Source organism: Apteryx mantelli, chromosome 19 (genome assembly GCF_036417845.1).
Source record: "Apteryx mantelli isolate bAptMan1 chromosome 19, bAptMan1.hap1, whole genome shotgun sequence".
Classification (NCBI taxonomy): Eukaryota; Metazoa; Chordata; class Aves; order Apterygiformes; family Apterygidae; genus Apteryx; species Apteryx mantelli.
The window spans coordinates 9,946,235-9,967,980 of NC_089996.1; the positions used below are offsets into that span (position 1 = coordinate 9,946,235).

The 21,746-nt window shown below is 50.7% G+C and overlaps 3 protein-coding genes and 7 non-coding genes across 11 annotated transcripts; 5 read left to right on the top strand and 5 right to left on the bottom strand.

The window, feature by feature from the left end:
* The first annotated feature begins 120 nt into the window (after positions 1 to 120).
* ATP5PD (ATP synthase peripheral stalk subunit d) lies at positions 121 to 3,371 on the top strand. 2 transcript variants are annotated; one of them, XM_067308173.1, is made up of 6 exons: positions 121 to 223; positions 766 to 897; positions 1,582 to 1,678; positions 2,552 to 2,623; positions 2,971 to 3,033; positions 3,168 to 3,371. In XM_067308173.1, the coding sequence occupies exons 2-6, from the start codon at positions 776 to 778 to the stop codon at positions 3,297 to 3,299; spliced, it is 486 nt and encodes a 161-aa protein (XP_067164274.1). In that variant the 5' UTR covers positions 121 to 223; positions 766 to 775; the 3' UTR covers positions 3,300 to 3,371. The 2 variants fall into 2 exon arrangements, with proteins under 2 accessions (XP_067164274.1, XP_067164275.1); XM_067308174.1 differs by having other exon boundaries at positions 147 to 213.
* A 1,834-nt stretch (positions 3,372 to 5,205) lies between these two features.
* On the bottom strand, positions 5,206 to 9,406 carry LOC106485657 (5-hydroxytryptamine receptor 3A-like). The gene is made up of 7 exons (XM_013944080.2): positions 9,319 to 9,406; positions 8,986 to 9,146; positions 8,382 to 8,426; positions 8,176 to 8,285; positions 7,297 to 7,466; positions 6,410 to 6,573; positions 5,206 to 5,433 (listed from the first exon to the last, which is right to left on the bottom strand). The coding sequence occupies exons 1-7, from the start codon at positions 9,404 to 9,406 to the stop codon at positions 5,206 to 5,208; spliced, it is 966 nt and encodes a 321-aa protein (XP_013799534.1).
* A 1,567-nt stretch (positions 9,407 to 10,973) lies between these two features.
* TRNAR-UCG (transfer RNA arginine (anticodon UCG)) lies at positions 10,974 to 11,046 on the top strand. Its single transcript has one exon. It is a non-coding gene; the product is annotated as a tRNA-Arg (tRNA).
* Positions 11,047 to 11,417: 371 nt separating this feature from the next.
* On the top strand, positions 11,418 to 11,490 carry TRNAR-CCU (transfer RNA arginine (anticodon CCU)). Its single transcript has one exon. It is a non-coding gene; the product is annotated as a tRNA-Arg (tRNA).
* A 940-nt stretch (positions 11,491 to 12,430) lies between these two features.
* On the bottom strand, positions 12,431 to 12,503 carry TRNAR-UCG (transfer RNA arginine (anticodon UCG)). The gene has a single exon. It is a non-coding gene; the product is annotated as a tRNA-Arg (tRNA).
* A 777-nt stretch (positions 12,504 to 13,280) lies between these two features.
* TRNAR-UCG (transfer RNA arginine (anticodon UCG)) lies at positions 13,281 to 13,355 on the top strand. The gene has a single exon. It is a non-coding gene; the product is annotated as a tRNA-Arg (tRNA).
* Positions 13,356 to 13,831: 476 nt separating this feature from the next.
* On the bottom strand, positions 13,832 to 13,904 carry TRNAR-CCU (transfer RNA arginine (anticodon CCU)). The gene has a single exon. It is a non-coding gene; the product is annotated as a tRNA-Arg (tRNA).
* Positions 13,905 to 14,657: 753 nt separating this feature from the next.
* Positions 14,658 to 14,730, top strand: TRNAR-CCU (transfer RNA arginine (anticodon CCU)). Its single transcript has one exon. It is a non-coding gene; the product is annotated as a tRNA-Arg (tRNA).
* Positions 14,731 to 15,509: 779 nt separating this feature from the next.
* Positions 15,510 to 15,582, bottom strand: TRNAR-UCU (transfer RNA arginine (anticodon UCU)). The gene has a single exon. It is a non-coding gene; the product is annotated as a tRNA-Arg (tRNA).
* Positions 15,583 to 16,216: 634 nt separating this feature from the next.
* Positions 16,217 to 19,529, bottom strand: MRPL58 (mitochondrial ribosomal protein L58). The gene is made up of 6 exons (XM_067308196.1): positions 19,345 to 19,529; positions 18,690 to 18,726; positions 18,141 to 18,200; positions 17,357 to 17,439; positions 17,080 to 17,249; positions 16,217 to 16,449 (listed from the first exon to the last, which is right to left on the bottom strand). Exons 1-6 carry the CDS (start codon positions 19,498 to 19,500, stop codon positions 16,365 to 16,367), a joined length of 591 nt encoding a protein of 196 aa, XP_067164297.1. The 5' UTR covers positions 19,501 to 19,529; the 3' UTR covers positions 16,217 to 16,364.
* Positions 19,530 to 21,746: the final 2,217 nt, after the last annotated feature.

Below are 21,746 nucleotides of genomic sequence, written 5' to 3' on the forward strand. Positions count from 1 at the left end.
GCGACAGCCGTGGCCCCGCGATGCCGCGTCGCGGCGGGCGGGAAAGAAGCGGCAACCGGCGGGGGCAGGGCGCCGGGCAGCACTTCCGGGCGGCGGGGTGAAGAGGGCGGAAGAGGGGAAGAGAAGCCTTCCGGGGAGAGGCTGCCCTCTGATTGGTCAGTGCGGGTGGGACTTCCGGCGGCTCGCGTCAACCGCAGGGTGACGGTTGTGGCGGTCAGTGAAGGTGAGGGGGGGAGGAACGGCCGGGCCTGGCCGGGGGGAGGCAGGCTGGGGGGCCGGCGAGGGGGAGCCGGGGTGAGGGGGAACAGGCCTTAGGACCGGGGGAGCCGGGGGGGACACGGGCCATCGGGCTGGAGGGGCGGATGGGCCATAGGGCCGGTGAGGGCCTGTGGGGCGAATGGGTCATGGGGCCTGGGTGGGGGGGGGGGGCGTTGGGGAGGGGGGGGAATCGAGGCCCTGGGGGTACCGAGGGGGGATCCGGGCCCTGGGAATGCCCGAGGTGGGGAAGAGGGTCCGAGGCCCCCGGGGCGGCTGGGCTGGGGACCCTGGTGCAGCCCAGCTCCCGGGAGCGGTGCCCCCATGTCCCACTGCCCCAGCTCCAGTCTGCTCCCTGGGGGGGCCTGGTAGGGCCGGCTCGGTGCCCGTGAGGCAGCGTGTCTCCTGGTGCAGCGAGGCGGGAAGGAGGGAGCCGCTCTCTGCAGCCCCGCGGTTACCGGCGTGTACTGCCCGGCGTAACCCACCTGGTGTGATCTCCCCTTGGCGCAGCCCGGACATCATGGCAGGCCGCAGAGCTGCTATCAAGGCCATTGACTGGGCGGCCTTCTCAGAGAGGGTGCCCTCGAACCAGAAAGCCATGTTCAACGCCCTGAAAACCCGCAGCGATGCGCTCTCGGCTCGGTGAGCACTTGCCTGTGTGTGCAGTGATTCAACCCTTCAGTTGAACTGTTCAGCTTTTGCGGTACTGGCTTGAACCAGTGCCAGTAATTTCAGTGCTGCAAAACTGTTCTGAAAGTCATTAAAACAGGTCACTTCCGAGACAGAGACGGCAGTTTTCTTGGCAGATATTCTTTACTTGATCTTCTGCAGATTAAAGCAATCACTGCAATGTGAAAAAGCAGTTCTATGAAATCAGGTTGCTTTGGTGAGTCAGAAAAAGCTTTTAGAAAGCTTTGCTATTCTGTCGAATGATGCACAAATTGGTGCGTCTTCTGGAATGCTTGATCCAAATGTTGTTGGCTATTACAGTTAATCTTGTTGATTGTCTCTAATTCAATACTTTAAAAACTGCCTAGTCTTTTCTCATAATGCTATATTGAGAGATGCTGTAGTCATTGGTGATTGGAAGTGGAGCAGGGCCGTAGGCTGAATTCTTCTTGTCTGTATAAAAAAATCCATTTCAAGGACGGAGGAATTTGCCGAATTGGTTCATCGGTTCTTGTTAGTGGGGGATCTGAAGAGATTTACAGTTAAACTTAGCAGGCTCTGTTGATGCTCTGGAGAGTAACTGTGGCACAGAGTGAAAGATAACTCTAGAAGGTTGCTTCTAGAGCTGGTGGTGACTGCTGTCCTTTGTCTTTATAGGTTGGCCTCCCTGCCAGAGAAACCCCCGACTATCGACTGGGCTTATTACAAGGCTACTGTTGCTAAAGCTGGCATGGTGGATGAGTTTCAGAAGAAGGTGAGTATGTTTCTCAGTTGTGTGTTGCTCTTGTTAACGGCAAACGTATTTGGTGTTGAGCAGACAACACCAGAATGGGTTATTTGTTTGTTTCTGGCAGGCAGCTGCCCCTGCTTTACATTCTGCAGATTTGTGTAGCTAACCTTGAGAAGATCATTTCAGGACCATCCTTCAGGGTGAATCCTGTGGCACTGTACGGCAAGAAAGCTGATGAAGCAAAACTTCATAAATTCTGTTGGCCATGGGAGTGAATTCAGGGACTGCCTGTCTTTAGAAAAATACTTTAAATGTTCGTCTAACACACTGAGTGGGAGAAGGTCATGAATATGGCTCTGCACACCATGAAGTGTGTAAAGCTAACTCTGATGCCCGCAGGGGCTGCCATCCTCTATACAAACAGGAGTTGAAAAGAATGAGCAAGGCTTTTGCTGAAGGTGCCATGGTGCCATTGGCAGGATGAGAACTGGCTACTGCAAGGCTGGAAGGATCCACTGACCTCAGATGCATCTGGGAACTTGTCTTGGGGGAAATAAGCCTGTGATATGATAAATTTTTGATATCAGAGTTTCTTGTTTCCTCGTGATACTGTGCTTTGCTCTCTGCAATGCTACAATGAATGTGTGTGGTAGGAAGGGTCCTGCTGATGGTATGCAGTATAGAATAGATTGCTCAACTGAGAGCTGAAAGCAATGCTGCTTGTGAAGTGCACATTTGAGCTGCAGTGATCAGGTTTAGAAAGCCTGGTAACTTAAATGGTTGTGAGCATATCCTAGGAAGGAAAAAATGCTACTTTGCTGCTAGGGAAAATGACTCTGATGTGAAGGATTATTTCAATAAAGCAAACTGTTTGGAAATTTCTCTTTCAATTTACAGTTCAGTGCGCTAAAGGTTCCTGAGCCAGTGGATACACAAACTGCCAAAGTTGATGCCCAAGAACAGGAAGCTGTAAGTGTTTAAACTGTTCCCTAATGCTGGGGTTGTCTTTGACTTCTGTGAAGATGGGAAGGGCTGAGAGGGATGGTATTTTCTGTATGTGCATCTGCTTTTGGAAGGCAGGGCAGTTTGAGACAGAGCACGGCTCTGATCTTTGTACATGTCTCTGGCTTTTGGCTAAGCAACAGGATCTCTGCACTTGGAAAGGTTTGGCTATTTGGGATTTGATCAAGATTCTGCCCACTTTTCTAATGTAATGATACCGAATTGATGCAAACTTAAAACAAGGGATGGCAGGTTCACTGTAGCTCACTGTCTTTACCATAAGTGTATTCACCATGGCCTCTGCTTTCCTGCAGACAAAGAGCACTGCTGAATATGTGCAGGCTTCCAAAGCTCGTATTGCCCAGTATGAGCAGGAGGTAAGTCTGGACTTTGCTCAGTGAATATTCTCTTTAACCCAGTTTGGCAAAACCCTTGTTCTTACTTGTGTGTGTTTTACTCTTTCTTGCTGACAACTGACTTATAACATGTTTGTCTCTGCTCCCATTTCAAGCTTCAGAAGCTCAGAAGCATGATTCCCTTTGAACAGATGACGCTTGAAGACTTACATGAAGCCTTCCCTGAAACCAAACTGGACAAGGAGAAGTACCCATACTGGCCACACAAACCAATTGCTGATCTGTAAAGTTGCCTGGAAGCAGTTTATCTAATGACTGCCAGATTCTAGAATCTTTTAAATAAAGTGCTTTCCCTCCTGTCTGATGGGTTAGATCTTAGTTACGGGGTTGCAAGGTTTTGAGAAACATGGAACAATATATATATTTATGGACATGCAAATAATCTAGTTTTCTTGGTCTTTGTCTGTTTTTTTTTTGTTTTTTTGTGGGTTTTTTTTTTTTTTTGAGCTTGCTTTTGTAGCAAGTACCAAGATGCTAGCTAACTTGACAATAAACCTGAGTCCCACTGCATCTTCTGTAGTGCAGATAAACCATCTGTTCACTCCTGTAACCACACAATACAGGGAATGTAGTTACTCTGCCTCTGCAGGGGAATAAGTTGTTCAGAAGATGGACTTGCACTGCCTTTCGTGATGCTGGGGTGTGTTTAGTAGTGATCTACTACACACTGGGAGATAAAATCGCAGTAGTTTTACAAGCAGCAGTGTAGGGCTGTTTTCTAGGTAGCTTGTGGTGGAGTAGGTGCAACCAATTGCAAAATGAGTTCTTCATGTGAAAGATCACCGTATAAATGTTATGAACACTGGTTGAAGGAGTTGAGAGGTCTTGAGCCATGTAGGTTCTGAAGTTTGATTTTTAAAACATCCCAAGTATTACCCCTTTAATTCTGGTGATCATCTTACTCCTGTCCCGGACTTTGAATGATATAGATCTCACTGAAACTCATTGAAGCAATGGGACAAACGCTTCAGACTTGCATCAATTTATTTATTTATTTCAAATAGGTGGAATTCTTAAACACCTTTCCCAAAACCGAAACATTTCCATAAGAGAAGAACTGCCTTAACTCCCTTTTTTGATTGTCATAAGGGGCGTGTAGTCACGTTTGTGGTAAAGATTCCTATCAGAGGGAATGAAGGTATTCTCCCTCAATTCCACCATTCTTTTATTCAAATTGCTAGCCCTCAAATGCTTTAAGAGTATGTATAGTTTTACTGAACTAGAGTACAAAGCACTTACCCTGCAGGTCCTATGGCCTGTTTTTCTTAAATTTAGGTGACTACAACAGCTTCAGCTCTATGAATCAAGCAGGAAAAAAATTTGCAGCGGAGGGAGTAGAAGCAACAAGATGGAGGCAAACTGAATGAGCAGGGCAGAGAGCTGGTCTCTAACTGCTCCATTTTATAAAAACAATAATAAAAAACAACAGTGACAAGATGAAGTGACCGTAGAGAATCACCTTCTGCAGAACTGGCAGAACTGGGTTTTGCTTTTTTGGTGCACAGCAGTGCCTGGTTTGCTGCCCTTTTTCCTGGGTCTTGGGAAGGTTAAGCAGTTCTGTGCATTCCTTTTCAAGGTATTTTGTGGTCTGGTTGCTCATGTCTTTCATTGCTGTCTCAGTGCACGCATCTGCAAAGAGCAAATGTCAATATTGGGGGATTAGGGGATGAGTACCAAGACTGATACTGTTTGGGTCAGTGGTTGCCCTGAGGAAACCCGCCCTCACTCAAAGAAACCTGCCATAAAGTGCAGGTAACCTAATCTGCTTGTTTAAAAGATTATTAGTTGCTTTACCTTTCTGGAAGCTTCTGGGAACCTTGCCTAAGTTGTGCTGATGATACAACAGGAGAAGGGTGTCTAACACAGCCATGATCATTAGCAGGAGGGTGCCTAGGAAAAATACCACTGCAAAACAATACAAAAGCAAAGAAAGCACTTGATAATTGGCATAATTTTCTTTTAATCTATAGTATTGTCTGTGCTCAGTTGCCTGATGGTGGAGGGGGAAATTTCTGTCTCTAGTAAGCTGATAAAACTTAGCTGTTCATGACTTCAGTGTTCATGAATGTGTCCATAAATGCCTTACTACCTTCCTTAAAGTTGGTATCTGAGTTAAAATCAGTTAGTTTTTATTCAGTAAAGACGAATACCTATTACGGGTGGTTCATTGGAGGAAGTTGGAAGGATGTTGTTAAGGATCACAGCCAACATGGAACTGCCGAGGATGATGGCAATCTGGAAACCAATTTTTTCCTCGGGAGAGCTGGGTCCAAACAACACAGCCATATCCAGCAGATACAGGGCACACGTCGGGAGGATCAGATTCAGAACGTACAGAATGGGTCGTCTCTCCATGGAAATCTGTGAAAGAAGAAGGGCAAAATTTAGGTAAGCAAAAGATAATGTGCTGGATTGGGTGAATGCTGATCTTCGTGGTATAAGGCCTGGGATACCTCTATCAGCTCAATGCATTGCGATAAGCCTTCTTTCCCCCTGCCTTCTAGAAAGGCCCTTGGAGTTGCTTCAACACCTGCTCTGTTTCCGTGTTGCAGTCTAAAAGAAATGTCTGTGTTGTTGGCTCCCGCCTCTTCCTCCTTGGCAAGGTAGGGCAGCAGACTTTGCTGTCCGCTAGCCCCCACCCCTCTTTTTTTTTTTCTGGATGTTTTGAGCGAAAATTAAAGGTTTGAGATATTTGACTGTCTGGGCACAAATGGAGCACAGAGCAGCCAGCGGGGCTGAGAGGTTCTGGACACCTCAGCTTCGCAGCATGGGGGCAGCAAGCCGGATGCATCCTGGATTTACTGTGTGGCAGAGCCCTGAATTCTGTAGGCAATATTTCTGACCATGGCTCTGAAGTACATGTGCTCTCAACTGTCTGATCCCTTCTCGAGTACCTGCTGGTGAGATTTGGACATGATAATATAGTGCAGCAAGCCTTGTTGGTGGGTCTCATTTAGGGAAAGGCATTTAGGACCCTTGTCCAATGAGCTCTGCCAGGATGAGAGTGAGGAACAGACTCAGCCATGTGCCTCCGGTGGGACTCAGCTGGGTCTGGCTGGGTTTATAAGCTTGGCCTTCATGGTGGCATCTGGGAGCAGCCCTGGGATGGCTTTGAGGTCCAGGCAGAGAAAAATCTCCTTTTTTCAGTTGCAAAACTATTCAGATGTTTCAGACTCACAAAACTCTTTGGGGGTGTTACTTAGTCTTGTGAGAACACAACAGACAAAATGTCCCTTGCGTTTAAAAAAAACCAATGCTTTCATCTTCAGGCAATGCTCTCTAATGTTGTTTTTTTTTTTTCAAATCAGTGCAACATAACATGAAAGTACTGCTGTACCATATAGGTCGTCACAGAAAATTGTTCATCATCCATCTTTTCTGCATATTCGATGATGCTCAGGTTGGTAAACTTCCATTCTCCATCATTTAAGAAGTAAGTGTGGCTCATTTTCTTCATCTCAGCTGGTGTCCGTCTCATCTTCGTGACAAGGTCCGTTACTGCTTGGGCAGATGGGAGAAAAGGAGAGATGTTGCAGCAATTCAGAGTTTCATTGGAGGTCAGTCATTTCCTCTCCCTTTGCCCTCCCAAACCAAGGTGCACGTAGATGGGGAAAGGCTATGGTTCTTCCACTCCTGGGGTTCATTGCACACCTTATCCAAGAGAAATTTAAAAGGACTCCAGTGAAGGCACTTGGCTGGGACCTCTAGGGCTGTGGATCAGAGGGAGTCCCTGGTGAATTAAGGCAATTATCTTTTGTGAATGGGAGCTGGAGGTTTTCATGTCACCTCTGCTTGTTTTTCAGCCCTTCTTGTTGGGAGTAACTCTGATGGGCAGATTTGGCTCCCTGAAATTCTGTCCTTAATTTCCTCAAGTTTTCATGGTTTTCAGATATGTTTAAAGATCAGTCCTGCAAAGTCATATGCGAACAAGTACTCTTGTTGCAATAAGCCTATCTAGTCGCTTGGTAAGGCAGACCAGTACCAGGAGGAAGACTTGCTAGAGAGCAGCCCAGATGCTTCCAGCAACATTGCTGGGAGAGGCGCCAAAATGGCATGACTCTGTTCTAGCTCATTTGCCCTGGTGCTACGTGACCTCAACCTCCCTAACTAAATGGAAGCATGTGGTGCTGCTGAGGAACCCAGGTGGTAACCAGGGTTCATCTCATCTATGCCTCCTCCTGCAAATACAGCCCTGTTGTGATCAAACCTAGCTTGTCACCGTACCTGGATAGAGAAATGAAGCCATGCTTATGTTGCACGTCTGGGTGTCAAATGGAAACCTGAGGATCTTCAAGCTGCATGTGACGGTAACCTGGAAGGGCAGGGTTGTGTTGAAGACGCCATTGTGCGTGACAACCGAGTACTCCAGTTTGTTCGACTTCTGTTCGTTGACTCTGGAGGAATCAAGGGGTCAAGAGCATCATAGCTCCAAGATGCTGCAATGCTCCTCAATCGACAAAAGCTTGGGCTGCAAGCGTCCCATTGGGGTGGCTCTGCATGGTCACCCAGCCAGGAGGTGTAGCAGGAGGGCGGCAAGGGGAGGAGATGTGGGGCTTGGAGAAGGGCTGGTAAGTGCCTCTGCACTAAGGTTTGCAGTAGCTGAATCTGCACAGCTCACACGCAGGGCAGCTGCTTTGCTCCCCCTGCAGCTCCTGTGGAAACTCCTTGCTCTCCCCTTTCTTTCCCACTCTTGCCTGCGGCAAAGGCTCATTGCTCAGCTCGCTGCTGTGCTGCAGGGCTTCCCCTTCCTTCCCCCCCACACCCAAAGAGCCAGCGGCTGCTCCCAACCCTCTATTAGATCCCGAACCGTCTATTCTGCACCTTGTAAAAAATGCTAAAGGTAATTTCATTCCACTGCATTGCTGGTCTCTGCTTCCTCAGCTTTCGCTGTAGCCCAGATGTGGCATTTCTGGAGATGTTACAACATTACAGAGCCACAAAGTGCTTTGTCTAGCCTGCGGTCCCTGTTGCTGTAAGGCAGAGTTAGCTCATGGGAATAGCCCTTAATCACATGAATTCATCCCATTTCCTGCAATATCACCAACAGTTTGCATCCATTGCATTTCTCTTAAGCCAGTGGATAAAAATGAAATGCGAACCTACTCTTCTAAAAAGAAGACTGGGGGGGACCAGTACGCATCCAGTGGCAGAACAACTTTGGAAATGTTACAGAAATCCCGTGGGTCCCAAGTCACTAAAGTGTTCGTCCACTCCTGGGGGAAGAAATCGCAGGAGAGAAGTGAGTGCTGGGCTCAGCACCAGCAACCGTGCTGGTTGTCACAGGACAGAAACGGTTTCAAGGAACCTACCAAGCCCAACACGAAGTAAAAAGTGACAGTCTGGAGTTTTTCAACCTGAAGAAAAGAAACAAAATGGAAGATATTTAGCCGATTTCCTTAGGTAAACACGATGCAGAGCTCGGCAGCTGTCACTGCTCAGTGGACAGCTCAGACTGTAGAAACGGCTCAGGAGGAGAGCTGGAGATCTTGGTGCTACGGCTGAACAGGAAAATGAGAGCATAAGAACCAAGAGTTTGAAAAAAATAGATGGCCGTTAACATTTACACTCCAGCGCCCTGCGATCCTGCCTGAATTGCTCAGTTACGGCTTGGTTTACGGCTATTTCTGGGACCCAGAGGGACTCAGTATGCTTGTTCCTAGAGCCTGCTATAAAATGGACTGCTTGTCTGGGCCTCCCTCCAAGCTTTTTTCTAGAAGTAGGTGGGGGAAAATATTCTAGACCCTCCAAAAATGCTTGCAAACAGCAGAAGGCTGACGAGGAAACGGTAGGGGCAGATTCTCACACCCGCGGCCGCGCGTGACTTGGCCCCTCTAGGAAAACCAGCAGCTCCAATCTAGCAGCTGCGCAGAGCTTTCTCTTGTAAAGACTGGACAGCAGTTTTTGCTTCCTTACCACAGAGAGAATAGCCATCAGCATAAAATCCATCTTCACTTCCAGAGGCTCCTTCCAGTTTCTCTTTGGCAGCACACGTGTATTCAACTTGTCGGAAGAGGAAATGTTCAGGTGCTTAATAACATCGTAGTACGTACAAACGTACCCGGGAGCAGCCCCTGCTAGAATAAAATGCACCTAATCAGGAAAGGACTAGCCTGTGGGAGAGACATGTATTAACAGAGAAAGGGTGTGGAGCTGTGGATATGAAAACGATCATTAGCACAGGAAAAGCCCGTTTCACATAGGCAAGAACAGAATTCGTCAAAGTTTTTCTAATGCTCTTGCACTTACCTGTCCCAAGAGAGAGGGTGAGGATAGCTATAAAAGCTCGCTGCATCTTCTCCTGCTTCTGAATAAGGGTGCAAGTGGTACTGTGCATCTTATAAACAGTTTCCAAGACACGTCATTTGTTACATAGATGGTTATCTGATATTTATTAATGAGGGATGGAAATTTTGTAAACAAAAGCTAGACTTTTTATGTATTTATTTGCATTGGAAGAAGAATTTGCTAATGGTTTGATGCACTCAGCCAGCTCTTGGGAGCAGCCTTTTGTTGTGGTAGGGTATAATGTCATTAAAAAACTTCCAACAATTTGAGGGAGAGGAAAAGAAAGCACTCAGCTCCACAAAGAAAAAGCTGGGAGCCAGAGCCACTCAAGAGCAAATCTTGTCTTGTGTATAGGGCTGAGAGTCTGCTGCAGCGGCATGGTGGGCTCCCGGGGAGGTGGAGGAGAGGCCGTTTTCCTTCCAGCTGCTTAAAGCGGTGGTTCCCTTAGGAGGCAATGTCTCCAACTCATGGGTACTTGGAAAGTCCCATCCTGATGGGACACTGTAGCTGGCACCTGAGTGTTGTGTCTGAGATAGGAGGTGGAGGGGCAGTGGGAAGCTTATGGGGCACGGGGAAAGGAGAGGATGACCTGGCTGGAGGGCTGTGTTGGTTGTAGGAGCTGGGGGGTGACAGCGTTACTGGAGGTGGGACCACGGTGACCCCACAGAGTGGTGCTAGAGGTGGCTTGGCCTCCAGAAATCCCTTATGTTTGCCAGCAGCTGGTGAAATGTGTGTGGGACTGGGCTGTAATTCTGTGGATTTGCCCCATTGCTCAACTTTCATAAATTTTTGGTACCTGCAGCAAGGTCCTCGGCTGCACCGCGCACATGTCCCTCCCGTTGCAGTGCGCTCTGGGGTGCTTTCAGTGGGTTTCAATCCCCCAGCCCCCATGCAATGAGAAATGGGGGACAGGCGTTCCCTGTTTGCCTTCTCCATGTTCCCCTGGTCTTGTCCATCATCCCTCTCTGTGGGAAACCCCCAACCCTCCCCAGCTTCCACGGTCTGACTTGCAGACCCCTCCTGGCTTCATGCTGCTATGCACACACCGCTGCCCAGGAGTCGAGGCTCTCTGATAGCTGTGGGTTCATCTTGAAAATATAAAGCCAGCCAGGCAGCCCCTGCACCGCAGCTGTGGCTTTGGGAGAAGAGCAGCCAAGAACAGAGAAGGGGGTGCTGAATTTGGGTGGTGCTTGTGGGGCTGGGCGAGGAGACGGGATGACCTGGGTGCTCAGAGGGAGCCCTCCCTGCAGAGCACCCTCCTTCTGCCTCTACCCCCACAAAGCACCTGAGCCCTGGTCCCCTGGGTCCAGCAATCGCAGCGGGCAAGGCTCATGCTTGGTTTCCCCACAGCCACCCAGCTGCAGCAATGGACAGTCCTTCCCTGACCACATCTTCCCGGATTCCCGCTTTGCATCCCACCGTGGCCCTGGCAAGCCGGGTGCTGCAGTGCTGGTGCCTTGGCAGAGGAGCCGGTGTCTGGGGGAGTGGGGACGGGACTGGGGACCTGGGATGGGACTGAGGAGCAGGGACAGGGCTGGGGTCTCTGATGGGGGGCATCCAGCCAGGTGCAAGTGATGCTGCGATGCAGCAGCAGCTGCAAAAGATGCAGCACAAATGACCGCGTGGCCTAATGGATAAGGCGTCTGACTTCGGATCAGAAGATTGAGGGTTCGAGTCCCTTCGTGGTCGGCTGTTTTTGTTTTTTTTTTGTTTTTGGTAAACGCCCCCGCCCCCGCCCTTTGCGCTTGGTACATCTTCCCCTTTGAGGGCAGGTTTCCCCACGGTTTCCCTTTTCAGGGAGCCCGAAGTGATTAAAGGCTGTTTCCAAGTCTTTGTTGCTGCAAGAGAAATAGTGTCGCCGTGCCCGGGGCTGGGGACGAGGCCGGCGCTCCGAGGGGGCACTGGGGAGGAGACGGCAGCAGGTAGGAAGCTCTGCGTGCATGTGCATGTGCATGTGTGCTTTTTGTGTCCCCGCAGCATGGTGCTCTCACACTGCTGCTGTTCAAAGGGACCCTGGATTTGGGGCCGTTCTCCATCAATGCAGACACATGTTTTATGCAGCCCCAGTGGCCTAATGGATAAGGCACTGGCCTCCTAAGCCAGGGATTGTGGGTTCGAGTCCCATCTGGGGTGAGGGTGCCTTTTGTCCGTGCCCTTTCCTCCCTGCGCGTTTTCGTGCCACAAACAGCGCTCCGAGGCGCGTCCGGACCTCACCGAGTTCAGCCAACGGGAAGGAATTGCTAATCCCTAATGACAGATCTTAATTAAGGAGTCTAATGCCAGGTGAGAGCCCAGAAACGCACCTTGAAGCCAGAATAAAGCCAGGCTGCTGGAGAGACGGGAAGTTTGCAGAGGGCCAGGGTGGGGAAGATGGGAGGAAGGAAAGCCAAGAGGAGCAACCACAAACCGCCCCCAAGCCCAGGGGCAAAGGAGAACAGGATGCCTTAGCTGCGGGCCATGTAGTCGCTTACGCAAGGATGTTGCTGGGTAAGTGCTGCTCTGGCGTGTGGCTTTGGATGTGTTCGTGATAAGGCCAATTTTGCGGAGCAGGAAAAGTGCAGGGTCCTCCCGTGCTAATGGGTTTTAAAAGGCCATTGCGGTCGGGGTGATATTAGACTAGCGAAACCTAAGTTTCTAAGTCTTTTTTTTCTTTTTTTCTCCCATAGGTGTGGGAGGAAAGGACTCTCATGCTGTGGCCACAGAGTTCGCCGCAGGCTGGTGCCGCCCGGGACCAGCTGGTTTCTGCCCCTCCGGCTACCAGGGAGGTGCTAGCTGCAGCCCGGTGGTTTAAGCTGCAGCCAGGCCGAAGGGGGAGGGTGGGATTGTGTTTTTTTTGCAGATTTTTTTTTTTTTTGCAAGTTTTGCAAGAACTTTTGTTTCTTGGTATTCCTCATAAGTCTGGGCGACTCTTGGGGTGTTTTTTCAGAGGGTCTGGTCTCTTGGCTTCCCCTGTGCAGCAGGCATTTCAGGTCTCCTGAACACCTCGCTGAGGCTGGAGGCCGAGGATGGGTGCCGTGGCCAGCACCTCGCTCTCCTGGCTGTGTCCATGGGCCCAACATTAAAACAAGCCACCCAACCACGAAGGGACTCGAACCCTCAATCTTCTGATCCGAAGTCAGACGCCTTATCCATTAGGCCACGTGGTCACCCCTGCACTGCTGACTCAGCGCCCTGCTGGCCACCACACTCACCCTGTTAATTAAACACAATTAATCTCCTTAATTTAAATCCCTGAGATTTTCGCTGGTGCTGAGGAGCAAGGCCAGCAGGTGCAGGACAACTTCATGTGCCTGCGGGGCCTGAGAGCTGCTTTCGGGCCCCGGCTTCTCCTCACCCCTCCCCTGCGCAGTTTTTGTTCGGCAAAGGTGTCGTCGCCGTTGGGCTGGACGCCACGAAGGAGGACGTTCCTGAGACAACGTAGCTGCCAAACGCTAGGGAAGGACGCGATGGGTGCGGCTGAGGTGAAGGTAACCCAGGAACCGACGTGTCCCCCAACACCTCTGGCGGCTGAGGAAGAAATTAAAATCCTGGCGCTGGTTTTGGGGAAATGCTTTGTTTTTTAAGGTTGGCTGAGCTGCCCGGATTTTGGGGAGCAGCCATGAGGATGGTGTAAGGGGCGCTACGGAGAGAAGCGGGAGCCCCGCGGTGTCCGTCCCGTGCTCCGTGCCGCTCGCCGGGGCGCTGCTGTGCTGCAGAGACGCCAGCGTCACCGCCCCGGCCCGCCGCGCGCCCGCACAGCGCCGCCTCCGTCGGCAGCCGCGGGGGGAACGGAGGCGGCGGGGGTGTGCGGGACCCCCTGCGCTGGCCGCCACGTTGGGCGATGCCGGAGGACTCGGAGTGCAGGTGATGCGCAGGGAACCGGCCTGTGGGGCCCACGGGACCCCCGGCCTGCCTGCTGCTGGCCCCACAGCAGGGGTTCGAGGGACCACGTGGCCTAATGGATAAGGCGTCTGACTTCGGATCAGAAGATTGAGGGTTCGAGTGTCCCTTCGTGGTTGTTTTAAACACAAGTGGACTCTTGGGTGTTACTTCATTGCTACCCACCAACTGCAGGGGTGACAATAACACCCTGAGGGGTGAGAAAATACCCCCTGCCCGAGGGGGGCAAAACCTCCTACCTGCAGGGAACCGGTTTGGGATTCAACCCCCCTCCACCCGCGGGGGGGATTTGTGCCCCCTCTTTGCACCCCAGGGCAGGAGCAGCGGCCTTCAAAATTCGAACCCTGCCAGGGGAGGGAGGCGAACCGGGAGCTCCGGCGCCGCGGGCGGGCGCCCTTCCCGCTGCGCCACGCGGCCTGCCGCCGGGGGCGGGCTCAGCGCGGGGCGGGGGAGGAGCGCGGCGGGGCGGCGCGGGCGCGCTGCGAGGACGCAGAGCAGCGCTGCGGGAGCGGCACCGCGCAACGAGCCGGGGAGGGCGGAAAACGGGGGAAAAGGCGGCGCTGGGGCAGGCTCGGAGGTGGCAGAAAATGTCTGTCACCCCAGGTGGGACTCGAACCCACAATCCCTGGCTTAGGAGGCCAGTGCCTTATCCATTAGGCCACTGGGGCACTCCAGCAAAATGAAAAAACATCTAATTTCAGAAACTTTGTATGAGACTTCCCCAATTAAACGCTCCGGTACTGGTGAAATCTTGCCTATTGTCAACAGGACACTGCATACTACTACTTTGTAGTCCCTCGCACGCTAACCCGGGTCACCCGCGGCTTTTTGTCCCGTGGGGGAGGATTGCTGTGGGGGGCGCCGACAGCAGAACGCCGCCGCACCCGGGCGGTGCTGCCCCCACCCCCGAAGTAGCATCCAGTAAGGACAGAGGCAACCAGGCTGGTTTTCAGCATCAAAACCCCGCTAGTGGGGGCTCGAACCCGCGGACTCCCACGCCGCGGGCCGCCGCCCTGCTCGCTGCGCCACACGCCCGCCGCCCCGGGCTGGGCGCCGCTGCTCGGGGGCCGCAGGGCTGCGTCGGTCCTCGGCGCCCCCGGCCCTTTGCAGCGGTCTGCGGCGCCGCTGCTCGCTCCCCCCCGGCTCGTCCCGGCTGCGCAAGGCGCACGGAGCACTGCGGGGGGGGGGTAGTGCCGGGGCTTCCTCGGGCGTTTTTAACTAGGCGATCAAGTGAGAAAAGGAGCGTTGTCTGGGGAGGGAGGTGCTGACTCTTGCTTGTGCTGGGAGCAAAAGGGAGGTGAGTGTGGCTGGCGTCCAGCCCCAGCAGGTCCTCGATCGATGATAGGGAAAATAATCCTCCTTGCATTTCCGTTTGGCTATTAGAGAGTTAAGTGACAGTGCCAGAAATACTGCTTAATGGAGCCCCAGTGGCCTAATGGATAAGGCACTGGCCTCCTAAGCCAGGGATTGTGGGTTCGAGTCCCATCTGGGGTGACTCTTTTCTTTGGGGGGATTCAAAGCAGTTCTCCCATGCAGGTTCATCCGCAGCACTTGACCCCCCACACCCAGTGCCTGGCTTGTGGGGTCAGCTGCTGACCTTCGTCAGGCTGGGTGGCCCATGCTGGGGAACAGCATTGCTTTCCCTGATGTGCAGAAAATACATGCTGATCCTGCCTGGTTTTCCATTTCCAGGTCGCGGGAAGGAGGGAAGGGCTCGGCATGTGTTATCCGTCAGGGCTCTGGCAGGCTGTGGGGGGCTGGTCTGAATGAGAAGTGCATTTCCAGGTGAGTGAACAAGCATGATCTTGTCTTGGAAGAAGTTTTTGGAATCTGAAACATTCAGTTCCTCCAAAAGTACGCTGAGATTTTCAACCCCTAAACTCCTGGTGACTTTTCTTGCTTTGACTAAAGCCTTTCAAGTCGCAGCTGGTTTCACATTTTCACTCTCTCCCTCTCCCCTCTTTTTGGGATACAAATTCTGGTGTCCTTCCCTGGCTGGAGCAGGTACAGGGTTTTCCTGGAGGGATATTAAGAGGCATTGGGAATAGCAGGTTCAGAGGATGTACACCGCTGCAGCCCATTTTGGGGGTGATGTGGGACTGAGCCCCCTACTTCTTGCATGTGTAAATCCTCACCTTGAATGTGTGAGGGGAAACTCCCCTCTTCCAAGGCACCTGGATACCTGATTATACCCTGAGAAAGCTAATTAAACTCAAGGAATCAGTGCAAGCAACCCTTATTTTTTTCTTATTTAAGAGAACGATGATTATCTTCACCCCAGGTGGGACTTGAACCCACAATCCCTGGCTTAGAAGGCCAGTGCCTTATCCATTAGGCCACTGGGGCACTCCAGCAAAATGAAAAAACATCTAATTTCAGAAACTTTGTATGAGACTTCCCCAATTAAATGCTCCAGTATTGGTGAAATCTTGTCTATTGTCAACAGGACACTGCATACTACTACTTTGTTCCACTTAAATAGGGCTCACTAATGAGGAACGCTTGAAGATTGTAAGACTTAGTCTAGAGGTTTTATGGTGCTCCATCTCAAGGGTTGGAAACCTCCTATATTTACAGAATGGTCTCTGTCTTCAAGCTTGCTAACAGATCTGGCTGCATAAGTAATTGCCTCCAGCAACATTCCTGCCATGGCTTTACATTCATTTAATGAAATGACACATTATTTTTGCTAGGAAAAGTTGACTTACTAAAATGTAAGAAAACTGCTTGAAATAGTGAATAGTAAATTTGCTGCTTAGATAAGTGGTTAGACTGTTTTTACTCTTCCCCTTTTTCCTGTGAATCCAATGCCTCCTGTTTGTTCAGCAGCAGAGGGTGCTCTCGTAAGAAATAACAGGTTCGATGAAGGACACAAAATTTAAGACAAGCTGGCTGACAGAAACGTGAATATTTGGTTTCTCTCAAACACGAACAATAATTTTTCTGCAAAATAACTATTGAACAGGCTGTTAGTGTATCATTAGATTCAAAAAGAGACGTTGAATATTTTTATTTACATTTTTGGACCAGCTTTATTTAATGCAACTCATGAGTTGAGTATCATCTGTTGTTGCCAACATTGTATCTTTCAAAAGATGGTATGCCAAGGACTTCTGTCTCTGCAATTCTCAGTCAAAGTCTGCTCTCCTGCTCTGTTTTATATTCGAGTGTATCTTTTTCTGTCGCAGTCGTTCACGGTTCATTTTTTCCACCCTACAACAAAATGGAAAGATTTTTTTAATGTGTATAGAAAACCTTTGTGTCCAACTGTTTGAACACAGCTATAATATAGATGCAATGGGCTGAAAAATGTCCGTAGACAGAATAATGCAGTCCCTGCTCTTGGAAGTTATCTAAGAAAACAGTTAATATAGATCTACGCAGTCAGATGGATGTAAACAAATCTTACTTCAGCCTCCCTCAGTCAAAAATGAAATGACATCATCACCCATGAAGATTTTGCACTTTTTATAAGAGCATCAGGGAAAGCTCTGTGGAAGATGGATAAAAGATTCAATGGGCCACTGATTTGTGTGTGTGTATGTGTGTGGGTTTTGTTGGTTTTTCTTTGGGGGGGTGGGGGGGGAAAGGAGCGGACTGAATAGATGAATAGCTACTACCAAATCACATTAAAATGCTTCCTGATGGAATGAACAGCTTTTTGTCCATGCTGCACTATTTTAACCAAAAGACCCTATTGCTGCATTTGTAGAGCTGCTTCTAGAATGACAGAAAGCCTCTTCTCCCCGATGAAGGCGATTGTCTAGGCAGGCTGCAAACTAAATCATGTAACACGATAATCTGAATCCCTCTGAAATCAAAGGCTGTTTCAGTTAAAGATACCTGGCTATGAGCTGCTGGGCAGTCTCCTTAGACACCACCTTGGGTTTCTCGGTAGCTTCTGTAACCATGACTCTGATTTTTTCTAAACAAATTGCCAAATTCTTCATTTGGTAGCGACTCTCTTCAGAGTTCACAATCAGCTCACCAGCTCGGTTTATCTTATTTCTGTGCTAAAAAAGGAAAAATGTGAGGTGATCCCTGAAACCTAGTTATGCTTGTCACATTCTGGCTAAAAGTGTGACATTTAAACAACGGCTGGAAGAAAGCAGGTAGTTACCATCAATGCCATTTTTTGTCTCACATCTTCTGGAATCCAGTCTGCTGATGCCAGGTGGAACCTAACTTCTGCCTTTGTATTCACTGGGCGGGGAGGAAAAAAGACTTTCTTATTTCAACATATTGGCTCATATTGCTAAGTTTTCTGAGATAATTGAATCTGTTCACAGCTGGCTTTGAACATACAATGATTCCAACAGCAATTTCCTGATGAATCACAATTTCCCTTGCTACATTTTTTACATACCACTCTAAAAGAGAAACTCAATTTTTATGGAGACCTTGCATGGTATTTACCTTTCTAGACACTGAGACTTACTGCTATTGCTCATCACTAACTGACTTATCTTTAACAGCAACAGCAGAAGAGAAAGTATTTTTAGTTCTCTTATTTGAATTAAGCTGAGGGTTTACTGTATGGGAAAGTTTAAGAATCCAGTTGGCATGTTGGATGTTTCTTGATTAATGAAAACAAATTAGACAGTGAACTGATGGTGTTTCATGTGACAAGCTTAGCAACAATGTCTGCAGTAAGAGTGTTTTTAGGAGAACAGTATCAAAATATGCTTCCACTGGTCTTGGGCATTGTGATCCTTTAAACTTGTGCTAAAATGTTTTAAGGAACATGGGGGTAATGATGATAATAATGAAAAATTAACAACGGGCACAAAAGTGCTCTTTAATTTCTAGCTTTTAATATTTTACACAAAGTACTGAAGAAGCAACTTTTATACTTGCAAAAAGATTAGGATTTTTCCTTAAAAGTCAAAGAACATCTTTCATACCTTTATTAACATTCTGGCCACCAGGACCACTGCTCCGGCAGTAAGATATAGTCAGTCGATCTGAAAAACAAGAATAGCCACATGCTGACCTGGAGAAACAACCCCACAGTTGTTTCTGCAGAGAAAAAACAGAGAAAAGAGGTGATGCGAAATGCTGTATGCAAGACTGAGGGAAGCCTGTTTGTCCAAGCCTGCTCATTTTAATTACCCTTTTGCCCTGTTTCCTTTATCAGTCCTGTTTCGCCTGTCCTCATAAGGATACTCCATGGCTCTTAAAGCTTGTGCCAGAGCACACAGCATGGTCATGGCTCTTTGCACCGTCCTGCTACGCGACTCCTTTGTGCACAATAAACACTTTGGATTAGTTCTTTGAGTAATTTCCCAATGTTTGGGGAAGCTCCTTGCTAACTGGTTACCGTTAAGCCGTTTCCCAGAGGTAACCGCGCTCTTTGGGTACCTCGCAGCCTCACCCACCTCCGGGCAGGTAACCTGGGGCAAATCCCAGCCGCGAGTGCCTGGGGCAGGATCCGTTTCAGAGGTGAGACTCACCCACGGGAATGTCGAGGGCCGCCGGCTTAGTCTCAGCCTAGGGAAGGCAGATGGTGGCGCGACCGCGTCAGGCCCGGAGCGAGGCCCTGCCCTGCTCGCCCTTCACTGGGCCTGTGCTGGGGGGGTGGGGTCGCCCCAACCCCCCCCGGGGCGCCGGGAGCGGCGCTGAGGCCTTGGGGGGCCACGATGCCCCGGCCTGGTGTCCTGCCTCAGCGCCACCAGCCTCCGTGCCCTGCCCTCCCCGGGCTGACCCCGCCCCTGGGATAAGCCCCACCCACATGCACAGGCCCCGCCCCTGCGCTGAGCCACCACCCTAACCTGCTCCTCCCAAGCCCCACCTGCCCACGCAGGCCCCGCCCCTCTCCATTAAGCCCCGCCCCTGCACCGAGCTCTCCCCGACCCGCTCTCTTGTTAAGCCCCGCCCACCAACGCTCCCCACCTCCCCGTGCTGAGCTCCCACCCTGACCCGCCCTCTTACTAAGCCCGCCCATGCTGCCCCCGCCCCCCGCACCGCCCCCGCCCCTCCCTGAACCCCGCCCCCTCCGCTGAGCGCCAACCCACCAGCGCCGCGCCACGCCGACCCACGCTCACTCCGCCCCCACGCTTAGCCCCGCCCCCTCGCTCTTCTTCCCCCCCCCCCCTCCCCGCCACTCACTCCCGCGCCGCCGCCGGCGTCTTCGCCCTGCCGCGGCGGGTAGAGCTTGTCCAGGCTGTAGGCGCTCCGGAACTCGGCGCCGGCGGCGGCCCGCTGCGAGAGCCCCGCGGCGAGCGGCCGCGGCCGGCACAGGCCCCGCAGCACGCGCGCCGCCATCTTGGCTCCCAGGGTGCACCGCCGCGGCGGCGTCCCCTCGGCAACAGGAGCGGCGCGCGCTGCGTTCCGGGCTGCGGGCGGGCGGGGGCGGGGCGCGGGGAGCTGCCGGCTCGGGCGGGGCCGCGCGTGAAAAGGAGGCCGCGTCCCGCGTTTGGCCCTCCCTCCTCGCCCCGGCGCCGGGGGTGCTTCGGCGCTCGGCCGTGTCCCTGCTCAGCACCGCTCTCTTTTAGTTTTAGCTTTTTAAGCGGCGGCTGGTGTCGTGGCGCGTTCCCCGTTTGCAGGGCCAGGGCTGTGAGCGACGCGGGGCGGGTGCAGGGGGGGCAGGAGCTCGCGGAAATCCTGCAGCTCTTAGCTGCCTCGCAGCTGTCGTGTTGGAAGGGTTTGCGCTTGGGATGGGCAGGAATCGCTATTTCTGGCAGCGGGAAACGCACGGAGCAGGGATGGGGCTGTCATTAGCTCTGGTGATTGGCAGGAGCTGACGAGCTTTTGTTTAAAGCTGCGGGTGAAGCCGAAATGGGTGTTTCCACGCTGCTGTAAAGGCAGAGCAGCATGTGATGGGGATCCGAGCTGGGTCCCGTCCAGATGGTCGGTGCAAAATCCAGAAACGTAGTCCCCAGGAAAGAGCAAGTGCCAAACATTGGAGGCCCGCCTGCCCTGGCTGGCACTGCGCAGTGCTTTGCTCTAATCTGACCTCTGTGGTTTTGCACTGCAGGCCTTTGGGAAGAGAAGCTCCTGGGGTTCTTCTGCTTTCCTTCCCCCATCCAAGCTCAGCTGAAAACCGAATGCTTTAAGAGAGCAGCTAAAATTGTCGGAGACAAGTCATGCCATCTGGTGACCTTAATTTCCATCAGTGGGCAGGTAAACGTTTGTGATTTGTAGCCAGAGGGATGGGTGAAATATCCAAAGCGAGATGACTCATTTTACCAACTGTTGTTAAACGTGTCAGCGTTACTGTTCTGCTGGTAACGCGTGCCAAGAAAGGCGTTGTTTTGCAGTGCACCTTGAAGGTGACACAATCCAAGTTAGACCCGTGTAAAAGGACACTTGTGGTTTTGATCCATTCCCACACTGTCTAGGCTGATGCAGGTGTCCAGAGAGCATTTGTAGAAAGGGAAATGGTCTCTGCTCGGACCGCACTGAAAATGGAGCTTTTTCTGGGAAGGCAGGGCTTAGGGTGGCAAGGGTCTTGCTTTGATGTGGCCCAAGAGAGCGAAGCTTTTCGATTTGAGGAATGGACTGCCCCAGTATTGATGCCGGCTGAGAAAGCAAACTCATCCCATTTGGTGATGTTAGTCTCTGCTGAGCAAGAGGAGTGGTAAGCTGTCCCTAAAACGTGAGGCAAAGGCTGATGTGCCCAAGAGCCGCTCACTCTGTGTGAGTGAGGGCACAAGCCGGGAAGGCAGGAGCAAGTTTGGACTTTGAGGGACCTCCCTGGAGGTCCTCGCTCCTGTAAGACAAGGGAAGAGTGCTGAATCAGAAAATGGGTATTCCCCCCTGTGAGAATTCAAGCTCTGGAAAGCCTTTGAGTTCATGCTTCAAGGGGTCCATCCCTATTTCTAATCATGGGTGCTTTTCTGAAGGGGTATTTAAACTGGTATTAAATTAAGATGCCAGATTAGAGCTGGTGGAAATGCACTTGGGCAAATGTCCTCTTTCAAATTCAGCATAAAACTGAATTCTTGACAAGCAAGCTGTGTCCCTTATCAATCCCAATGGTGTGATCTGATTAGGGACTCTGTTTTTTCCAATTTCTGAAATTAGGCATTGTTTCCTATTATAGAGTGTTTTTTCTCATCCATTTGAATTTGATACAACATTGTTCTCTTTCTGTCCTGAATCATTGGTGTGTGCTATTAAACAGGTGTTGCTTTCTATTAGACCAGTTTCTGTGGTAAGCAGGTGGCTGTTTAATACTCTCTTCTTCTGAATGGAGTTGTGCAGTTTTACTTGGTATTTTCAAAGTGCATTGAAAAATTCAGATAGAAGGTGGGATAAAAGGACAGAAGATGCTTATTTTCTCCTCCTTTAATCACCAAAATACTCGCTTTAGAAAAGTCAAGGGACTGTGAATCACACAGTCATTGGGAACATGTATATATGGCCACTAATATTTTTGGATGCAAAAAAAATGCCCTCAGCACTTTGCTGAACAAACTGCTGATATATTGCAGCTGTTCCTTTATTAAACCAAATACTGTTACTTGCATCAGTCATTTTTTGATGTGTGGTTTTCAAGAAAGACCAAA